Source organism: Micropterus dolomieu, linkage group LG17, assembly GCF_021292245.1.
Source record: "Micropterus dolomieu isolate WLL.071019.BEF.003 ecotype Adirondacks linkage group LG17, ASM2129224v1, whole genome shotgun sequence".
NCBI classification, from domain to species: Eukaryota; Metazoa; Chordata; class Actinopteri; order Centrarchiformes; family Centrarchidae; genus Micropterus; species Micropterus dolomieu.
Window position 1 is genome coordinate 24,721,118 of NC_060166.1, and position 20,547 is coordinate 24,741,664.

Consider the following 20,547-nt stretch of genomic DNA (forward strand, 5'->3'; position numbering starts at 1 on the left):
ATACCTATGAGCACATTGAGCTTGTGAGGGTCCAGCTGGTCCTTTGAGGTTTTCGTGGCCTCTAAGCCATCTTTGATTGAGGCAACGATCCCAGGAACCCCTAAAACAAAAGAAATGGAGTTGCAAATGAGATGTAATAAATATTCAGTTAGGCCAGTACTTCCACCTAGTTTAGTTCTTCATTTGCGTATCATTATAAACACTGTAATACTATTCTTATTGCAAATCTTTATTATTATTCTTTATTTCATGTTAAATGTTAAAATGTCATGCATCAAATTCCAGCAGCAGGGTTACTGAGATTGTATATTACCGAAATTTTAGTAACATTAAAAACTAACTTACAGCAAAAAGCAATACATTAAGTTACTGTACGTTAATTGCGTTACTTTTGTAACGCGTTACTCCCAACACTGTTTATAAGGCAGACGAAAGTTGCTGTCTCGATTATGAAACTATTAAAATGTTAACTAACGTTAGCTAATAAATATATTAATCCACGTGCTAGCATTAGCTATCCACCAAGTAAAATATTTTCAAACCCAGAGTGAGCTCAACTTTAGTAACTTACACAATTGTGTTGTCCTGCTAACAATAATAAACTTACCTAGAAAGGCGATTTTTGCCGGCAGTCTCTGCGTCTGTCCTCTCCTGCTTGTACTTGCCAGGCACGCCTCTTTAGCTCTTTTCACAGTTAACTTCTGCAGGGAGCTGACCGGATATACTTCTCTTCTGTGTTATTCCCTTATTATGTCTGTGGTGTCCACTTTCGCCAAGTCTGAGTCGGTAAAGTAAAACAAAGGAAACCTGAGAAACAAAATGATTTCTGGCCATTAATAGCTTCCCTCTCAACGACAGTTCACACGTTAACTTTCGAGAAGCGGACTTTCACGCTGTGTGATTGGGTCGACGATTTGAAAACCTTGATTCTGATTGGTCCAACTGATTGCACTGCGCTGGGCTGGGCGGGAGGACACACTTCGCCCGTGTACACATGTGTTTACTGTTTACAAACAGAAACAAGTATAACTGCATTATGATTTAAAGTATTTTTATTTCTATATGTTGTTGTTTGTTAAGTTAACAACATGTGCCGCTTCCTTCTGGGCCAGGTTACCCTTATGAAAGAGGTCTCTGATATAAACTAGCTGTTTACCTGATTAAAAAAAAGGAATAATATGCATTTGAAAAATAAATTTTAATGTTTTAAAAATAATACTTCTGGAAATCAGGCTGAAACATGTGGCAATTACATAAATAATTACAATATTTTGCAGTAATCTACACAATTAAGCATATTTGGCATAAATATATTTTTAACCCACTAAAAGAGTAATTGTTTAACAATGTACTTCCACAAAGTACACCTAAATAGTATTTACTAAGAGTTCAATAAATATATTTTTAATAAATAGACTAAAATGTTGTGAAAAATATGCTTTTATTTAAGCATATTTATTAAAAGTTTAATTAAGTATATATTTATTACCACTTTTTATTACTACTTTTGAGAAGTTTGTTAAAGCTCAGGAGAATATATCTTTAACATACTTTTAGTAAGCATGTTAGGAGTATGAATGTACTATAAGCATACTATGTGAATTTCTAGTACATTTTCAATGTCTTTTTGACCTGGGTTACTTTCCACCACTGTCTGACCCTCTCTGCATCCTCGCTCCATCACAGTGTGATGGAAATTCGAGTTTTCAAATAAACAGCTTATGCAAACACTTGTCTTTCTGTGAATTTTATTCAAGTCTTCTGCAGTAGCAATATGTCTGAAGATGATATTAATGGAATTCCCATTACATCTGTCTTTCTGATATTCACATTCCTGCCGGGTTAATTAACTTAAACTAAACTATGCTTCAAACACTGTGAAGCAAGAAACGCCTCTTGACATGACGTCTCCTCATCCTCCATGTCCATCCTGTCCTGTCATCTCTCCCCTCCTTTACCTCCTGCTGCTTATGACTCTATCAACAGAGTGAGTAAACCGTTATGACACACACACACACACACATCCAGTCTACATCTACAATCCCACCCAAAGCACTGAGATCATCCACTAACTATCCTAAACCCTCCCAACTAGCTTCTTCTTTACTCACTCTGCAGCACTTACATCAGCTTTACCCTTTTGCTCATTAACCTCAACTCCTTCTACCACCTTCCATCCGTCCCTCACATCCCCCATCGTAAACCAGACCGGCTGCCACCATCCCCTCTAAACCCCCCTATCTCTCCAACTTCTGCAGGAAATTACCTTGTCTGGATGCTTCACATCCACGACTGCACTTTCAGAGAGAGGCCATATTAGTGTGGAAATAGAACAAGTCTGGGAGTGGTGTGTGTCTGCACATAATAGTGTGTGTTAACAGTGTGTGTGTGTGTGTGTGTGTGTGTGTGTGTGTATTCAGATTTCTAAAGTCTTGATAAAGAAATTGCCCCACAAACATAGAAAAATGAGGAAAGTGACCAGCGGTTCAAGGCAGAAATCTATACGAAAATGGTCATATAGTTACTTTTGACTATCTGAAACTAAATTATAATCTGGTCAGGGTCAGATTTCTGGAAATATCTCCAACTCAGGCATTGTCTCCTGTCAGTGCTAAGAGCTGGTCCTGGTCCAAAATCCAAACTACTCTTACACGCCTGCTATCGAAAAGGTGCCAAATCGACTTTGGATGCCAACTTGACAGTGTTAAATTGGTGTGAGAGAAAGATAGTGGAGAAAATATTTTAAGAACAACAATGGAAAGACGCTGTATTGGGTGGCACGCCTCCACTGGGTCCTGTTTATGTTAAAGCTGGGGGGAGACAATTTATTTCAGAAGCATTTTTCTTATAGTTGTTGAAATTCTCTTTACATCCCGGTAGCAATCAATAAATGAAATGCTCTGACACAACAATCCGGTAGCCAATCATTTCATTCGGTCAGAATAAAATGATTGGCTAGCCTACCTATCTACCTGCCTGTCTACCTGCAAACACACTGCCTGTGCACTCACTGCGCATGAAAATGTGTTTTAGGGGAGTGGCTTTGTTGGGAGGCCTGAAGATTGGATACTTTCAAAATCTAGCATACTCTCTCTCCAATGTTGCCTACCCCAGCTTTAAGTATTATACCTAAAAAACTGGTTACAGTAAACTGTGGTGCAGACTGGTTAAAATGCATAATTATTGTGCGACGGCTTTATCATTAAAGGCCTGGATCAAGTGCATGTCCAATATAGAAAGTTACAAGCGAGTTGTATGCAGACTCTCGGGATGTTGAGACCTGTTCTGGAGAACATGAAGCCCATTCTTGGACTCACATATGTATTTACTTTTGATTGAATGCTGGCGATCTTGTTTATCTGCACCATTTATTATCATTGTTTGCATGCAGATAAAAAAGCTGGGGAGGTACTGGGTGTTCATAAGTTAAAAATGTTATAAGAAACATTTATATTTTTGGTGTAATAGGTCACTCAATACAAACTTGGGTTTCGGTGGTTTGGTATTACAATTACGATTATTCTTAAATGAAGGAAAATTAAGTAGCGTTGAGGGTGACAGACAACAGAGACAGAATAAGCATGATACTTAGGAGTTTCACAAGAGCCACTGACTATACTGTATATCCAGGTACTCAGGTTTCTTTAAGACTTTTCCTTGAGGCCATATTGTGTTTGTTAACTCATGTTTAAATGATGAAGACATAAATGTGACCTCATACAACAGACTGTCCATAGTGTAGTGGCTATTCCGTTTCAATATTATAGCCACTGCCCCAGCACTAGAAGAGTAGTTTTTTACGCACCTTTGTTCCTTTTTGCTGATCCAGCATTCTGTGTTCGCTGTTTGGAAATAATAATTTAACTCTAATATCCTACCTACAAAAATAAAACTTGAACAATGATCCTACCAAAACATTGTAGGTTAATGCACATGTGTGTAGTGCAAATGAGGGAAAATAAATAGTAGCCTATTGACTCAAAAATGATATCAAATAAGGTGAGACAAGGTGTGGTTAAAAAACTGTGTTTGGTCTCAACTAAAGCTATGGGCTGCACTCCTGTTTCCAACTTCCCTTTATTAATTACACCACACCCACAGCTACTATGGTGAGGCTGATTTGCCAATCAGTGGCCAAACTGTCCATCAAAATCAGTGAATCAGAACTACAACCAAAAATATGGGAAGTCTTGAAATAATAACTACTGTTCTTTAAATATAAACAAAAAACTGCTATTTTGGCTCCTACACATAGTTAGTTGTATTATTATCACGACCAATTATTTTAATGACTAGTTGTACTGTATTATAATTACAGTCATAAGATCACCAGCCATTTTGGTGTTTTCACTTACAGTAATGTGCCTGATTAGACCTCTGCTCAGGACTGTTAGGGGAGGTGCACCTGCTAAAAACTGACGGAGAACACACCTGTACTACTGAGGCACTGGCTTATAAGCAGTCATCAAAAAAACAGCGCACTGCACTCAAAAGCTGACTCATAATGTATTTATAAGTTGAAGTAGATGGTTAGTTACAAGTAAGCTATGACATGCTAGAGATGTTGTCACTCTGTCTCTGTCTCTCTCAATGTCCAAAAGAGGTAGGCAGGTAAAAGTTATGAATTACTTAATGTCCGCTCTCAGACTTTGATGCACAAGGGTTTCAGGATGTCCCATTCAAAAATCAGAAAGTATTTCTGCACTCTCTATCCCTAAAGCATTAAAGAAGAAACATTGGCTTCCTTTGAAGTATGAATGCACATGTCACTAACAAGTACTATGTGTACTTGTGATGGTATGGTGGTGACTTCCAAATATCTTGATTTATTTAACATGGAGTGAACAACAAACACTCCAGTTGATTAAACTATGTAAAAATGAGAAACAGACATCTACATTGCCAAAGCAAGTGTGAAATGAAAACATAGATAGATATAGATATCTAGATAATAAATAGATATGACAGGTGAAGTGGGAATCATAACCAGTAAACCCATCAGACAGACAGAAACGAGAGCACAGGAATAATGTGACAATGAGACACGCTGATATCAGTTAAGTTCACTGTAGGTAAGGACAACAAGTGTCACAGTGGACGAGAATGACAGACCAGATCTGGAAAGGCATCATGGGAAATCCCACTGAGGGACTATGTTTCACAGTGCTATGGCTCAAAACGTTTGAGGTTGCTCCCGTAAAGCTTCAGCAACACAAGAAACCACAGAGGGAAGAGGCGGATTTATGACTGCTGTACTGTAACTCTGCCTGCTCCGTGTAATCCACAGGGACGAGATGTGGCTGAACATCACTGGAGGGCAGTGACACCGAGAACAAAAGGTTTCCAATGAGTGATCCGAAGGAGAGAGAGAGAAAGAGAGCGCGAGAGGGTGTGTGTGTGTGGGAGAGAGATGAAACTACAGTGAGGAGATATGACAAGAAGAGAAAGAGATCGATGGCAAACAAAGGAAACTATTTGCTGTGATTACACCTGTGTATCCATTTAAAAGATTGTATACATGCGGTGTGCATTCAATGACACACAATGACAGGCTGTAACTTCACAGTGATCATGTAAATAAAGCGTCCTTTTCCTCTATTCTCTTCTATTAGAAAACTCCTACTCTCAATCCAATTTGCACACAAATGAAATCATTAAAACACGCTTCCCTCGAGACGTTTACCCCCCGAGTTATTAACTTATCTCTAAAAAACACAAGCTCCAGATCCCGATGGAATTAACCTTTGTGTTTTGTGTGTGCACCTGGGTGTGTCTACAGAGAGAAATGGTTATAAGGGGAAACGTGTGTGTCTATGTACATGGCCGCAGGTTTGTAAACGATAGTATCGGCGTACATGCAGGTATGCAAGGCTGCGTAGGAGAGTCAATTAGGGGACAAAGGAGAGGAGAACACAAACGATGGGAGGAGAAACAGTGAAAGAGAGACTCGGGAGAGAAAGAAAGCTCCAACTATTCTCCTCTCCTTTCGTTACCCTTCACTGACTTCCTCCGGTTCGGCTCCCACACAACAGGAATGCACAGGTTACAACGATATGTGTGTGAGTGTGTGTGTGTGTGTGTGTGTCCTGTATGATTGTATAGAGTATCTTGTGATCAGTTTCAGTGGTGGAAAGTACCTTAGTACACTTACTCAAGTACTGTAATTCACTGCATTTCTGAGGTACTCATACTTTACTTGTGTATATCTAATTTTTCTACTTTATCTATCTATCTTTCTATCTATCTATCTATCTATATAATAGCTAAATGTTTTTATCTCACACTTGCTTTGGAAATGTAAATGTCTGTTTCCCATGCCAATAAAGCCCCATTGAATCAAACTGAATTGACTGATGGGACTCAGCCCCACAGCAGCTACCTGAAAATATTTGCATGACGGCCGCACTTTGCATTTTGAACTTGCTCATGAACAAAAAGCTAAAATAATTTCACTGTGCTTTGTTCACCCCAATGCAAGCTCAGATAGCTTCATCCAAATTACAAAAAAAACCCCACATTCTCTTATTTTACTCTTGCTGGTGTCGAGCCAAGCACTTTGGTTTAGATTTTATGTGCTGAGGCTTTCGGCTATCTGCCTCTGACACGTCTGCCGCCACTCCAACACAAAAGAAGTGAAAGGAATATATTTTGTGGCGCTCAAAGCATCAAAACATAACACTTGAGAAACAATGTGCCTATTCAGAAAGAATGTCAGGATTACTCTGGATATTCTGCAGACCTCGCTGGGAACAATTATCACAAGCTCCATTGTGGTGGTCCCAATGAAAACTGTCCACGTTATGTAGAAAAGTTGAAGTGAATCCATCCATCGTCAACCGCTTATCCTGCATACAGGGTTGCCCAGCTGACATCGGGCGAAAGGCGGGGTACACCCTGGACAGGTTGCCAGTCCATCACAGGGCCACACATAGACAAACCACTCACGCTCATACCTAAATTAACCTAGCCCGCATGTTTTTGGACGGTGGGAGGAAGCCAGAGCACCTGGAGAGAACCAACGCAGACACGGGGAGAACATGCAAACTTCACACAGAAAGGCCGGGGCAACCAGGGTTTGAACCCACAACCTTCTTGCTGTGAGGAACAGTGCTAACCACTGCTGCCCCTGAAGTGAATCCACTTATGCTAAATATTTATTTATAATTTAAATATTTTTGAATGCAGTTTTTTAAATCGTATTTGCTAGTATTTTTCTAAGATAGTTGACAGTACAGCTAGAGACAGAAAACATGGGGAGAGAGAGAAAGAAATCTGTATTTCCATTTTTTGCAATTTGCAATTTTATACTGCCAATACATACACAAGGAAAATATTGTACTTTTTACTAAGTTCCTTTGCAAATTCATATTTTTTAATACAAAACTAATTTTGCTTTAAATTAGCTTATAAACTATGATGCACTGTTACAGGATATACTACCCAACAAAGTAGATAAAATTAGCTCTAACCTCAATCAGCTACAAAATTAACATGCTGCTTAATGCATCTGTAATGATGAACCAGTGATAGACTGTGTAACACCAAGTATTGTATAGTGCTTGTGCTTTTGATACTTTAAACCTGCAGTCATTTGGAGAGATAATGCCAACAAGCTATAAACACACAACATCTGACATTTTATTTACCTTATAAAGTTTACACATCCAGCAGATAAGGAGCAATATCATTTATAGTCCACCTGATCAGTGTTAAGTCGAACAAACACTCTCTTTTAGCTCTGTTTTAGTCTGTATTGGTTTCTGTTTCTGATGTGCACTTGGCACCTTGCATGGCAGCCTCTACCATCAGTGTATGGATGGGTGAATGTTGACATTTAATGTAAAGAACTTTGAGTGGTCAGGAGACTACAAAGGCGATATACAATACTGTCCATTTACCATTTATTCCTCTTTGCTTATGTATACCAAACATTCAAAATTAATTCCACCGTGTTTCTCTTGCCCTGAATGAAAGACCCATATCTATGCAAAACGCACATCTACCAGGAACGACAAGAGACAAGGCGAAGAACACACACATACGCACATTTGTGCATACACTTTCAGCCCAATGTCAGTCTTTCCCAGAACAGTCAGTTATGGCCTCTGGCAGTGAACCTGACCATGAATGAGCTTTGACACTTGACATGAGGATTATAAACGGTGGGGACTTCACTCCATTCATTTCATGTTCCTTTTTTCTATCATGTTGTCATTTGTCACAGGTTTTAACAAAAGAGCAGGCTTTAGCAGACCTTGATGAACTTGTTCTGAGTGACAAAAGGTCAGGAAACGTCAGATTCTGTTCCCACAATTTTTGGGTAAGCGGTGGGCTTCTGCTGAATCTATACTTATAGAGGAATAATCATCTCTGCTGAGCTTTGCCTCTGCATCATCACCACCTGGTCAGTAGTTTTGAACCTGCCAACTTGCCTTGTCTTTGGCTTTTCATTCATACTCCAATTCATTCACTGACTTGTTCCCACTCCTGTCAGATAATGGATTCATCAAGAACAAATTGAGCATTCTCTCCTGGCAGTTCGCTCTGTTTCCCTTCATCATCCAAACATATTTGACAGTGAAACCACCAACAGAGCAGGGCCTTAAAGGAAATGACCTCGCAGTAATGAAGTCTTTGAACTCTTCCCGTCTCTGCAGAGGTGCCGCCGTTAAAGCATCCCAGACCGCTAAATGTCAAAATGGAGTCAAAATGAAGCCACATCCCTCAGACTATCTGTAAAATTACTGATGAACAGGAGCAAAATCTGGATTTAACATCTGAAACCAGACAAGGAAAACAGCAGAGACATGGTATTACATTCTCCGTCATAATAGATTTCATATTAATTCATGGAAATGATGGTTTACCTGCACTTTTCTTTCTTTCTTCAAAATTCATTCCATGTACCTTAAAGGAAGTTTGACATGTTGGAAAAATACTCTTATGTTCTTGCTGATAGCTAGGAGGTGGTTAGCTTAAATTAGCATGAAGACTGGAAACAGGGGGGTAACAGTTAGCCAAGTTCTATTAAAAATTTTATTTTTTTAAATGTCCTACCAACCTCTTAACATAAAACAACCATTTCCGGATTTATAGGGAGTTACATAGACTCTGTATTTCTTGACAAACGTTTATCAGTTTACCTAGTACAACCCTGACGCGTAGACTCCTAGTAAAGCCGCAGTAGAGCCAGGCAAATGTTTCCCCCATTTTCCAGACTACACGAACCAGCTAACCCGCTGCTCCAACTTCATACTAAATGTATAGACATGAGAAACCATCTTCTCATCAAACTCTTGGCAAGAAAAGAAATTTGAGCATAACCTAAAATATCAAACTTGTCTTTTAATATAGTCTTTAAGAGGCAACTGGGGGTGATGTGAAGTTTGGACTTGGTCAGCCACAGTCAAGCGCACACATGTGAAAACTTTTCATTGTAAATATTGCCTGCACTGTGCTGCTCTGAGATGTTTACCAGAGAAAGCGGTACAAAGTTGGACTGAATTGTTACTCCATTTAATTCATTGTGAGCTATTGGTTCAGTGTGCAGACCTTTTGTCTTTTTTTACTTATTGAGGGCTGATTCATGATGTCAATCATCGCATATAACAAAGGATTCTTACATAAACATTATTTGTCCGTACCACCTGAAACAAGGTACTAGATCTTTTGTTTGATGTTTAGACTTATTACAAACTGGCCTATCAGAACTATATATGTTACAGAAACTGAGCTCTAACTGGCTGGTAAAAGAGACATCAGCATACAGCCAGAGCTTTAACAGGAGCAATCGCATCTCAGACTTACAGCAGCCAGCAAACAGCAGGCAGTCTTGGTAACATTATACGTGAAACAAACAACAAATTACAACTATTCTCACATTCATAAGCAAATACAGACACACACACACACACACACACACACACACACACACAACTGCTCGAGCGCACATTTCCCTGAAGAGATTAGTGGGAGAAAGAAAGACTGAACAAGTGAGGGAGAGCAGGGGACAAAGAGAGCTCACCTTTCCTCATAATGACTGTGCTCACCTGTTCATCCCCTCACCTGGGGCAGAGGGATCACTCTCTCTCCCTCTCTCCCTCCACCTCCTCCACCCTCCAAATCCCAGAGATGGACAGATAAAGTGGGTCTTTCAGACTGACGCTGACCCTGTGTGTCTGAGCTCTCTCTCTCTCTCTCTCTCTCTCTCTCTCTCTCTCTCTCTCTCCCTGCAGCCCAGCCCACCCTGCGGCCTGGCCCTGAAACTGATCCAGGTATGCTTTCTGACAGAGAACTTTTTCTCACACTCGCACCTGCCAATCACACACCTCCCCAATGTACAGGAGTAGGGGAAAAAACACAAGGAAAGTGTGGCACATGCATATAGCGTACACACACACACACACACACACACACACACATGGAGCAAGCTGTACACAGAAATGGGAAGATAATTGGCTCTGGGACAGAGCGTCTCACTGGTAAATGGCCTGATACTAATCAAGAATAAGAAACCTAAACCCAACTGTGTGTTACATCTGGTGTGTGTGTTTGTGCATGGAAACATTTGTGTGTATGCTCAGGTCAGTGGGGGTACATGTGTGTTTGTGTGTTTGTTTTTCACGCTCGGCGTGTATCTGAAGCTTCACTGGGATTTTGTGCGATATTAGAAACATTTTTATAGACCAATATTAATCTAATTTGAACCACAAGGCCTTTTGTGTGCCATATCTGTAATACTTTCATTATGAGAAAGAAGTCAACCATGCTGGGAGCAAACAAAACCCTAGAAAAATTGTGGCTCACTTCTTCGTGTCCTTTTTGCCAAGTGGTTTTAAAGGGATTTTCTCTAACTCTATATTCATTGATAAATTAAATGAATCCAGGAAAGAAGCAACAAATGGGTGATGATGGAGCGAAGGTTGATGGAAATAAGAGCACTGCCAAATAGGAATATGTTTGTCGCTCAGTGCTGCTACTGCAAAGCAAACGATGTGAAATGCACTGAAATAAGTATTATTAACCTGTAATCTGCCAATTATTGATTAATCATTTGATATATAAAATGTCAGAAATAGTGAAAATATCAGTCACAATTTCCAAGAAGCCACGTTGATGTTTTCAAATTGCTTGTGTTATTCACATTTTAAGATACTAGAACTCTTGCCAAACTCTTGCATTTTTGACCAAAATTGACATATCAAAATAGTTGCCAATTATTTGCTATTATTAGCTCAACTAATCCATTAATCGACTACTGCTTTCATCTCTAATGCAATGATGATATACTGTAGATAACAGAATAAAACAATGCAGAAATAATCCATTATATGAGCTAACGTCTTGGGGATGGATTCCTTCATCCCGACTTACACATGGTTTGTGTTTCTTTAGCTTCCTACTACATAATTGGTAAAGCAACTAAAGAAAGAGAGAGAGAGACAGAGAAGACTAGAGGAGGACAAGAAGGGTGGATTGAACAATCAATGTGTCTTCATAGGCCACATTCACCCATGTTGCGCTAATGGCAGATTAATTGGTCTGCTCTTTAATGAGGATACGAGATGGAGCAGCCAGCAGTGTGATATTTGATCGAGATGCAGATTGTTCAATATGTCCCGAAGAAAGAAATAAAAAAACCAAGTTTTTTTTAACTTAACTGTGGAAGGTTTAGAATGGATGGAGGAAAGGAGGGAGAAAGAGCACAGAAATATACGGAGGAAGGAGAAAACGTGACTCTGAGGAGCCCGAGGGATGACAATCATTACTGTATAATTGCATATAGTAAATAGCAAACTACACATAAGATTCTATAATTCTATAATCATCCTATTTAGCAGATGATGGTCTAAACCAGTGGTTCCCAACATTTATGGCTTGTGATATTTTAAAGTCTACTTTTGATCCCTCAACACAGCCTCCGTGTGAACACAAGTTGTTTGACCAAAGAGTTAGGTTTCCTTCTCAACTTGGTTCATTTGACCTGAAGATGTGCAAATGCAGTAGGCCAATTTAATGGTACAGCTGTGCTTTGAGCTAAATGCTAACATGCTGATTCTAACAAGTAAATTATTTACAGCAGATGCCGATGCATTTCATTAGTTTAGCAGATATTTGGTCATAAACATTTTGGACACTTGAACCACTGGTCTTAACAATAGCCACACTCATTAAATGTAGGTGATTGCTGTGTGAAATAGCAATAAAATGTTTTATTTCAACAATGTGTAAAATGTATTTGTGGAGGTGGTCTAAATCACTTTAAATCAAAGCAATTGATAAGAATGATTTCTTTGACTTTCCAATATGATGGACATTAATTGGTCAGTTTAACAGGGGCACAGATATTGTGATTTAGTAAAAATAAATGTCCCGAGCACTCCAGTACTTTGACCCCCACACAGAAAGGGACAGAAAAGGTGTAAGAGCATGTGAGTCTGAGCTCTGCCTCTGATCGTCATTGTTATTCCCCTCTAGCCTCAGTTTGAGTGTATTGTTGTACTTGGAGCTTAGTCTGTTCCCTTGGTAACCATACTGATAACCAGCACTGCCCCTGTACTTACCGGCCAGGCGTATTTGAAAGGAATGACAATGTGCCCATTAGTCCCATCCTCTCCTCCTCCTCCCCCTCCTCCATCGTGGCGGAGCGACTGGGAGTTTCCGCCCAGGATCCCTGTGCTGCCCGACCCGAAGGTGCAGGCCCCAGTCGAGGCAACCCGGGCCTGGTACTCCTTGAGACAGGCTTGGAAGAAAGTGTCACACGGGTCCCTGGCAGAGCAGCGCTGCCCCCCGCCGGCCTGGAGGTCGCAGCAGTCTCCGTTCAGCAGAAGTCCTTGTGGGTTCTGGAAGTGGCGGATCTGGAGCTCAAACATCCCTACAGCACACGCGGCCTGAGTACAGAGAGAGGAGGACAGTTGAGCAGAGAGGAGAGGTGACAGATGGGAAGGAGAGACATTTATTACATTTATATCTTCTGTTATTTAAACACGCAGTTACAGTATGCAAACTCTCACTGGTATGTAGTGATGAAAAACCACCAGAAGTCAGCAGGTGAATTAAATTTAAGGATAATTTAGGTGTGTGAACATTCAGGGCAGTGCACACTGTACACTTTAAAGTCAGGTTCAGACACCATTTGACAGATCGTGCTGGTAGACAGATATTGTTACCTTTGGACAGAGCTGTTTCCCGCTGTTTCCAGTGTTTATGATAAGCTAACAGGCTAAATCCAATTGGCTCGAAAACTTCAACTGATTTGGCAACTTTTGTGTAGAACCACCTTTTAACAAATTAACATCACTTTAAAGAGGTGGTATTATGATTTTTGGCTTTTTCTCTTTCTTTTACTGGGTTATACAGTATACCTTCTTTGTGCATGTAATAGGTTTGCAAAGTGAAAAAACCCAAAGTCCAGCACCAAGGGAGTTCCCATCTCCTACAGAAAACACTGCTCTGAACTGCTTGAAAACAGCTCATTTGTAATCCAGCTGCTTCCCTTTCATCCTTGTTACGACACAGGGATGAAAGCTAAATGCGCCTCATATAAGGCTCGCCAAGCGGCTACTCCGACACGCCCTCAAAAACACTGGTGGAAAAACACTGAGCTGCAACAAACACCTCCTCTCCCTTCCAAACACTAGCTATCCTCCAGGCAGTCATTGGACATAAAGTTTTTACTGTGATGTAGAGACAAAGCTCAGTTAAAACTTTATGGATGAAAGATACATTTACTACAGCCGCTCTGAAACTCTCTATGTTGCCAAGCTGGTCGGCAACATGTACAGCTGAATTGAAGCTGTTTACTGGTGTCTCATTGGCCTGCCCTTCACTGCTTCTGATTGGCTAGTAGTCCTTAACTAGGAACTGCGCATGTGCAACTCCCAACAAAGATTGTTTAGAGACAAGATGTATCACTCCATAGCTAAAACGAAGCCTTCATCACAGGGTGAAAAGAGGAGCTGCAGCAATGTGCAGTATGACAAAAAATATGGTGTTTTTTGAAAATTAAACCATGTAAACCTGTTCTGGTACAACCCCTAAATAGGATTTTGAACCTGAAAATGAGCAGAATACCACCTCTTTCAAGGAAAATCAGCAAAATTGTTAATGACAGATGCATAAGACCAAAAACTGTGAACTGAGAAAAGAACCAGAAATCCATCATATTGTCCATGGACCTTCAACCGGTAAGAATGATAACAGGTAGGAACTTTACCTGATAAACAGGTGTTATCAAACATCAGTGGTAAATACAATTACTCAAATTAATCTGCAGCGGCCTGCATGTCTCCTCTGTATCATCGGTTTATCAGTATAATGTCACACAGCAAGTGAGAGAGAGAGAAAAACATAACTTTGATTCCCACAACCCTGCCTGACCCCCAGCACAGGAAGAATCTAACTTTTCAATTCAAGTCATGGACACATACCACATCACTGCTGCCATTTAATCCTGTTCATCTCTCAACTTCCTTGTCTTTCTTTCTTTACTCTCCCTCATATTTCTCACTCTCTCTTCCCAGTGTATGATAACACTGAAAACCTGATCACAATCTTTTCTCTCCTCCTTCTCTTCCTTTTCCTCCTCCTCCTCTTCCTCCCATCTTTTTCTATCTGGGAACGAGCTGTAACGCTCCTGTCATTTCTCTTTCTGTGGCCATCAGCTCTTTTCTGCATTGTTGCCATTCTCCTTTTCATCTGCCTCCCATTCTTTTCTCTGTGTTCCCTCCCTGTTTAAAGATGGGTGGAGAGGACACACACACACACACACACACACTATAGAGTTAACAAGACCCCCTGGGAGTCTCGGAGCACCAGGGTCAGGTATGTGCGTGCATGCATGGGTGTGTGTCTGTATTGACATACTGTCATTGTAGCTGATTGAAACAATGGCTTTTGCTTTCTTCAACAAATGCAAACACAAAAAATAAAGCCACTGTTATCTCAGTTTGCCACAAAACCTCCTCGGATGAGTACATCTGAATAATTTACAGCCCTTTTGGCATTCTCGCACAACACTGAACTTAACAATTGCTCATTAAGTCCAAGAATCAGAATCATGTATCCACAGCAGTGTTGTGAACTTGATGGTCAGAAATCACAACAACCAACAAGCTCTCATGTGTCCGCTGTCTTAAGCCAAGCTGCCCAGCACTGAGCCAGGATCTCAGTCGCCCCATTGTGTTTGACTGCGTGTCCCTCTCCTGCCCCTGTCCCTGAGCTGAGATGGGGTGAGGTTGGGAGGGGTCAGAGGAATGGAGGGAGTTTGGGGGGTGAACTCGTCTACATCAAAAGGCTTGTGGAGATACAGTGGCGTTCATCACTCTACATCCTCCTTTCTTCCTCTCCTGCTCTCGCTGCCTGAGCCATTCCCGGCATACCAGCATTTCAGCGCTCAGTCTGACCAGAGAGAGAGACACACAGAGAGAGAGAGAGACATGGAGAGACAAAAAGACATAAACATATAGAGACAGAGAGATAGACTGAGAGAGACTCACAATAAGAGACACAGAGAGAGACACAGAGAGAAAGAAAGAGACACAGAGACAGAAAGTGACACAGACAGACAAGTGACTAAAGGAGAGAGACACAGAGATACAAAGAGAGACAGACAGAAACACATAGAGACAGAGAGAGGTGGAGAGAAAGAGAGACACAGAGAGTCAGACCAATAGAGACCAAGAGAGACAAAGGGAGAGAGACACAGAAAGACAGAGACACAAAGATACAGACAGAACCACAGACAGACACAGAGAGACAGAGACAAAGAGAAACAGACAGAACCACAGACAGACATAGAGAGACAGAGACAAAGAGAAATAGACAGAACCACAGACAGACACAGAGAGACAGAGACAAAGAGAAACAGACAGAAACACAGACAGAGACAGAGACATAGAGAAACAGACAGAAACACAGACAGACACATAGAGACAGAGAGACAGAGACAAAGAGAAACAGACAGAACCACAGACAGACACAGAGAGACAGAGACAAAGAAAAATAGACAGAAACACAGACAGACACAGAGAGACAGAGACAAAGAAAAATAGACAGAAACACAGACAGACACAGAGAGACAGAGAGAGACGCAGCGAGAGGTCCATCAGACCATCTCTGCTGGAGGGCTTTGGCAGTTTTAAAGGATCACTACTCCCATAAATCAGGGTCTCACAACAAATCCTCTCCATCTAAAGACTTCAGTACCTGAAAATTGTTTAACTGTGCATGGAAGGTGAGACTGTTACAAGGTAGTCCAGCCGTTTGAACAAGAGTATGGGGTTAAAGGCAAAGTTCAAATCCATAAAAACACTATATATAAAAATAAAATAATACAACCACAATAATTTTCCCTCTTATACAAAGTGCTTAAGAATGGATAAGCTGACTCTACTAGTTAAATTAATCTAAAATAAAATAAAATAAAATAAAATAAATGGTATCCCATATGTTCCAAATATCAAATATGACTTTGCTGTGTACAGTTTAATTAGAGAGTTTCTAAATATCACCTGTAATTCTATTTGAAAAGACATTATTGCTTTCAAATATCATTTCTGTGGCACTTCGACTGTCATTGTCGAGCTGAAACAGTTAATCAGCAGAAAATGAATGAATTGTGATAACTGATTAATCATTTAAGTAATTTGCCAGCCTGGTTCCAGCCTCTCAAATGTGAAGGCTGTTTTTTCTTGTCTTATATGATAGTAAAACTGAATATCTTTGGGTTTAGAATTGTTGTTCAGACAAAATACACATTTTATGGAAGTCACCTTTGGCTCTGGGAACTTGTGTCAGCATTTATAAATATTTTATAAATATTTTCTGACTATTTTATAGATCAAAGTAGCCCATTTGGTAGATTAAGTGATACCACTGAGCTTCACATTGTTCAAAGCTGAAAATCACTTTGTAACACTATTAAGGCTCACACTATACAGCCAACAGACAACATGTAGTGATCGCTAGACAATCAATAAGCTTCACTTTTGATTATCGCTGTATCCTGAGCAGGTCTGGGTTTGTCTCATGAACATGGTCTCCTGTCTCCTGCATTAATAATAGTCACCAGCGGCAGCAGAGGACCCTGAGTTTGTGTTTCTCACTGCAGTGCAGTGCAGAGAGTGGAGGGAGTGGAGTGTGTTGTTCTTCAGCTGTGAAGGGGTTGCAGAGGTGCAGAGAGAGACATGCAGAGCTGCCGGAACGTTCAACATTCACACGCCCTGGAGTTTACTCGGCTGTGGCCCTGGGGCTCCACACACACCCAAGACACAGATGCTGGATGTGAGCTCAGTGTTTAGAAAAAAACGCGCGCGCGCGCACACGCACACGCACGCACGCACACACACACACACACACACACACACACACACACACACACCTGCACTCATGCACACTCTGGAGCACCTCTGGGCCTGTTCTTGCTACTGCTGGGTGCTGTCACACAGCATAGGCATCCTATTCAGACCAGCAGCTGCTTGACAGCTCACAGGTAAATAAAAATGGTTTCTCCTTCTTGCCGAATATTTTTTGGCATAAAATCCAAAGCTTTCCATGCTGCCAACTAATGCCCATAATGCTGTGAGCAGCTTGTCAGAATCATTTATCAAGTGAACTCAGCTGTCACCTAAGCGCCATAAAGGGCTGAATCCATGCAACCATGAGGTAGGAAGACAGAGGGGATAGAAAACAGTCAGAAAGCGGCTAAGATTTGTAAATAATGTTTTACAAAAATAGAAAATAGCCTACACCAGCAGGCAACGGTGCTAAAGATGGAGATGCAGATAAACGCAATTGCAAGTTCTCCTTTATTCACCAGTGAATACGAGTGGATGCAGAGGGTGTGTGCGTAATTAAAGTGTTATTTACCCTCTATTATTTCAACGAGGAGCAATCACATTCCCCCCTCAAAAAGAGTTTCGGGTTTTATTTCGCACTGAAATCCTCAAAATAAGTCATGCAGCGATTGTCAGCTATTAATATGCTTGATTTGTGTTATCCGCCTCATTACTCTATCAGTGACTTCTTTATAATGTTGAAAACGTGGTTTTGCTCAGGCTGGCACATACTTTTGCTGTGATATTTACCTCCTGTGCGTCTAAAACAGGATTGCTGTACAGTTATCTGTTGCATGGGATAATAGGCAGCAGTGCGCTGAAACAACAGGTGGGCACACCGCCATGTAGGAGCATAATGAGGGCAGCACAAAGAGGGAAGGGACAGTTCTTGTGGACTCCATTAGTGACTGTTTTCACGCAGCCGTGAAAACAAACACAAGCTAAACCACAGTTGAAAGTCGGCTTCGGTGGTTTAAGTGAATGCCGCCCGAAATAGCACTTAATCGGTAGCTTACCTGCGGTTGCATCGTGAGCGCGACGAGAAAAACCACAGTCCGCTGCAGGTGTCCCCGGTGTCGGTCACTCATATCTGGTGATCTGGTGATCTTTCCGCTGCCGTTTCTGGGGCTGAGCCGAGTTACCCTGTGCGCTCTTGTGCTCTCCATCCCTGCTTCAAGGGTTTCGGGGCCGTGTTGTGCGCTTTGGCGGTGGTGGTGTCCACCTCCTCCTCCTCCCTCCCTGCGTCCGTCTGTCCGCCCGGCTCTCCTGCTCTCCGGTCTCAAACCCTAAAACTCCCGCAGAGCCACTTCATCCCATCCAGTCCAGAGAAACCATTATCTGCCTCTGTCTCCGCTTGGATTTATCCCCCCCCCCCCACCCAGACACACCTGCTCACCCCCGTGCGGCTGTGTCCAGGGTGGATTTCCACTGGGAATGCCACATGCACGGCACATAAACAGACTCCCCTCCCGCACTATTCCTCCCACCACCTGAGTTAAGAGGCTTTAAAGGTCCAATCTGCCGACTTACTTGACTTGAACTCTCATCCCAATTAGCGGACACTCTCTCTTCTTCTTCTTCTTTTTCTTCTTCTTCTTCTGTCTCTCTTCAAGCCTGATCCACGCACAAAAAGCTAAACATGACTTCACTTTGCGCTCCCCTCATCCAAGCGGCTGGTTGGTCATTTGTTAACCCGATACGAAGCCCGGCGGCTACCGAGTCAGTGTGGGAAACAATGAGTGAGAGAGAGGGACAGGGAGAGAGAGAGAGAGATAGACCATAGAGGGTGTGTCCTGAGGCAGGGAATATCCGTCTTTCAGCTTTTGTCCGGATGGTTCCCAGCGCGCACCAATGCCCTCATCCATTTTTCTCTCCCTTGCTATACACTCTGAGCAACCTGAAGACCTTCCCACAACTTTCTTTCTTTTTTATTCTTAGTAGACTATGTCACATTTACAAATGAGATTACCCTGAATTCGTTTCAGTTCTCCTCTCTGGGTTTACCATTTCCTCTAGGCAACGTTTTGTAGCGCCTCGCCGGCTCCTCTCCTCCAGTTTCAGTTTCAGGCCTCTGCTGTCCCCGGCTCACTTCAAAGCTCCGCCGTGCCAATTAACCGTTTTTCACAGTTTTGCTCCGGTGGCCTCTGAATGGGAAAGTTTCTATAGGCGTGTGAAGCTGAAGCCCTCCATAATTAAAATACCGCTCGTGTTACGCATGATGACATTGAAGTTATTCACAAACAGAACATAGGCCTAGGCCTGTATCGACTTTTAAAAAAGTTGCGAAACAAACACAATCGGTTGCCTGCAGTAACTTTGGAAAGTGTTTGCTCCTAGAGATCACCTTTCACTCACCTGCAGACTGGTGTATCATGAGATGTGATCGTCATACCCTCATTTATGATAAACTTGTTCCAACAGCTGTCGGCCCACTGTGCTCACATGTTGGGCCGTATACCGCGCGCCTGCCGGCCTGTATACTGCACGTGTTGCTGTTAATGATGCCACCGGCTGCAAATACTAACGGAGTGAGCTCATATAGAAAATGTAATTGTGGTGTCTATGCGTCTTTTGAATTCTGGCACCGGTCACAAGGCATATTTTCCACATCTGACTTCCAGTGCTCGCCTTGTTGGATACAAGACGTCCACACAATGTACCTTCTTCATCGGAGGAGATCTAATGAGATTCTGCCTCCATCCTCCTCCTCCTCTATCTTAAGGTCTATCACGGGCTTGTTGCTCAAGAGCTTCCTTGACAACCGCTTTTTTCCCGCGGCCTGGCACTACGCAGTGACCCCGGAGCAGAACAGAGGGCTCTTGAGGAGCAGAGGGTTGATTTGCATAGCGGAGCATTGACCTCTAAACATGAGCAGAATTCTAACCAACCACCCGGAAACGCACATACGTCACTGGGTCTGCCCAGAGGCTGCTGTGTGCGTGTGGTTCACCTGAGGAAGACTCTCCAAAAAGCTAACCTCTTCACTACCTGAACGGAGGTCTTGTGAGTTGTGTATTTGGCACCATCTAATGGTCACATTCGTGCAGAATTATAGGATGCACGACGATCATCAGTTAAGTCTACCAAAGACGTCTAAACAATCAGTCAATGACACAAGTTTTCCTATAACAACTGTTCTGCTCTGAGAGGTGTAAGAAACATACCAAGCATGTTTACTTGATTAGGCTACTTTTTTATCCCCTAAGTAGCT

General features: G+C 41.8%; 1 protein-coding gene and 1 long non-coding RNA gene across 2 annotated transcripts in view; both read right to left on the minus strand.

The window, feature by feature from the left end:
* The window catches only part of LOC123986600, a 1,363-nt gene extending 474 nt beyond the window's left edge, over positions 1–889 (minus strand). The window contains exons 1-2 of the long non-coding RNA XR_006828910.1: positions 608–889; positions 5–100 (exon numbers count right to left, since the gene is read on the minus strand). This is a non-coding gene — a long non-coding RNA (uncharacterized LOC123986600). The remainder of the gene's footprint in view (positions 1–4; positions 101–607) is intronic.
* LOC123986599 (protein jagged-1b) overlaps positions 1–18,575 on the minus strand; it is a 53,509-nt gene extending 34,934 nt beyond the window's left edge. Inside the window, exons 1-2 of the mRNA XM_046074950.1 lie at positions 18,353–18,575; positions 12,564–12,890 (exon numbers count right to left, since the gene is read on the minus strand). Coding sequence (XP_045930906.1) covers positions 12,564–12,890; positions 18,353–18,502 — 477 coding nt within the window. The 5' untranslated portion in view covers positions 18,503–18,575. The remainder of the gene's footprint in view (positions 1–12,563; positions 12,891–18,352) is intronic.
* Positions 18,576–20,547: the final 1,972 nt, after the last annotated feature.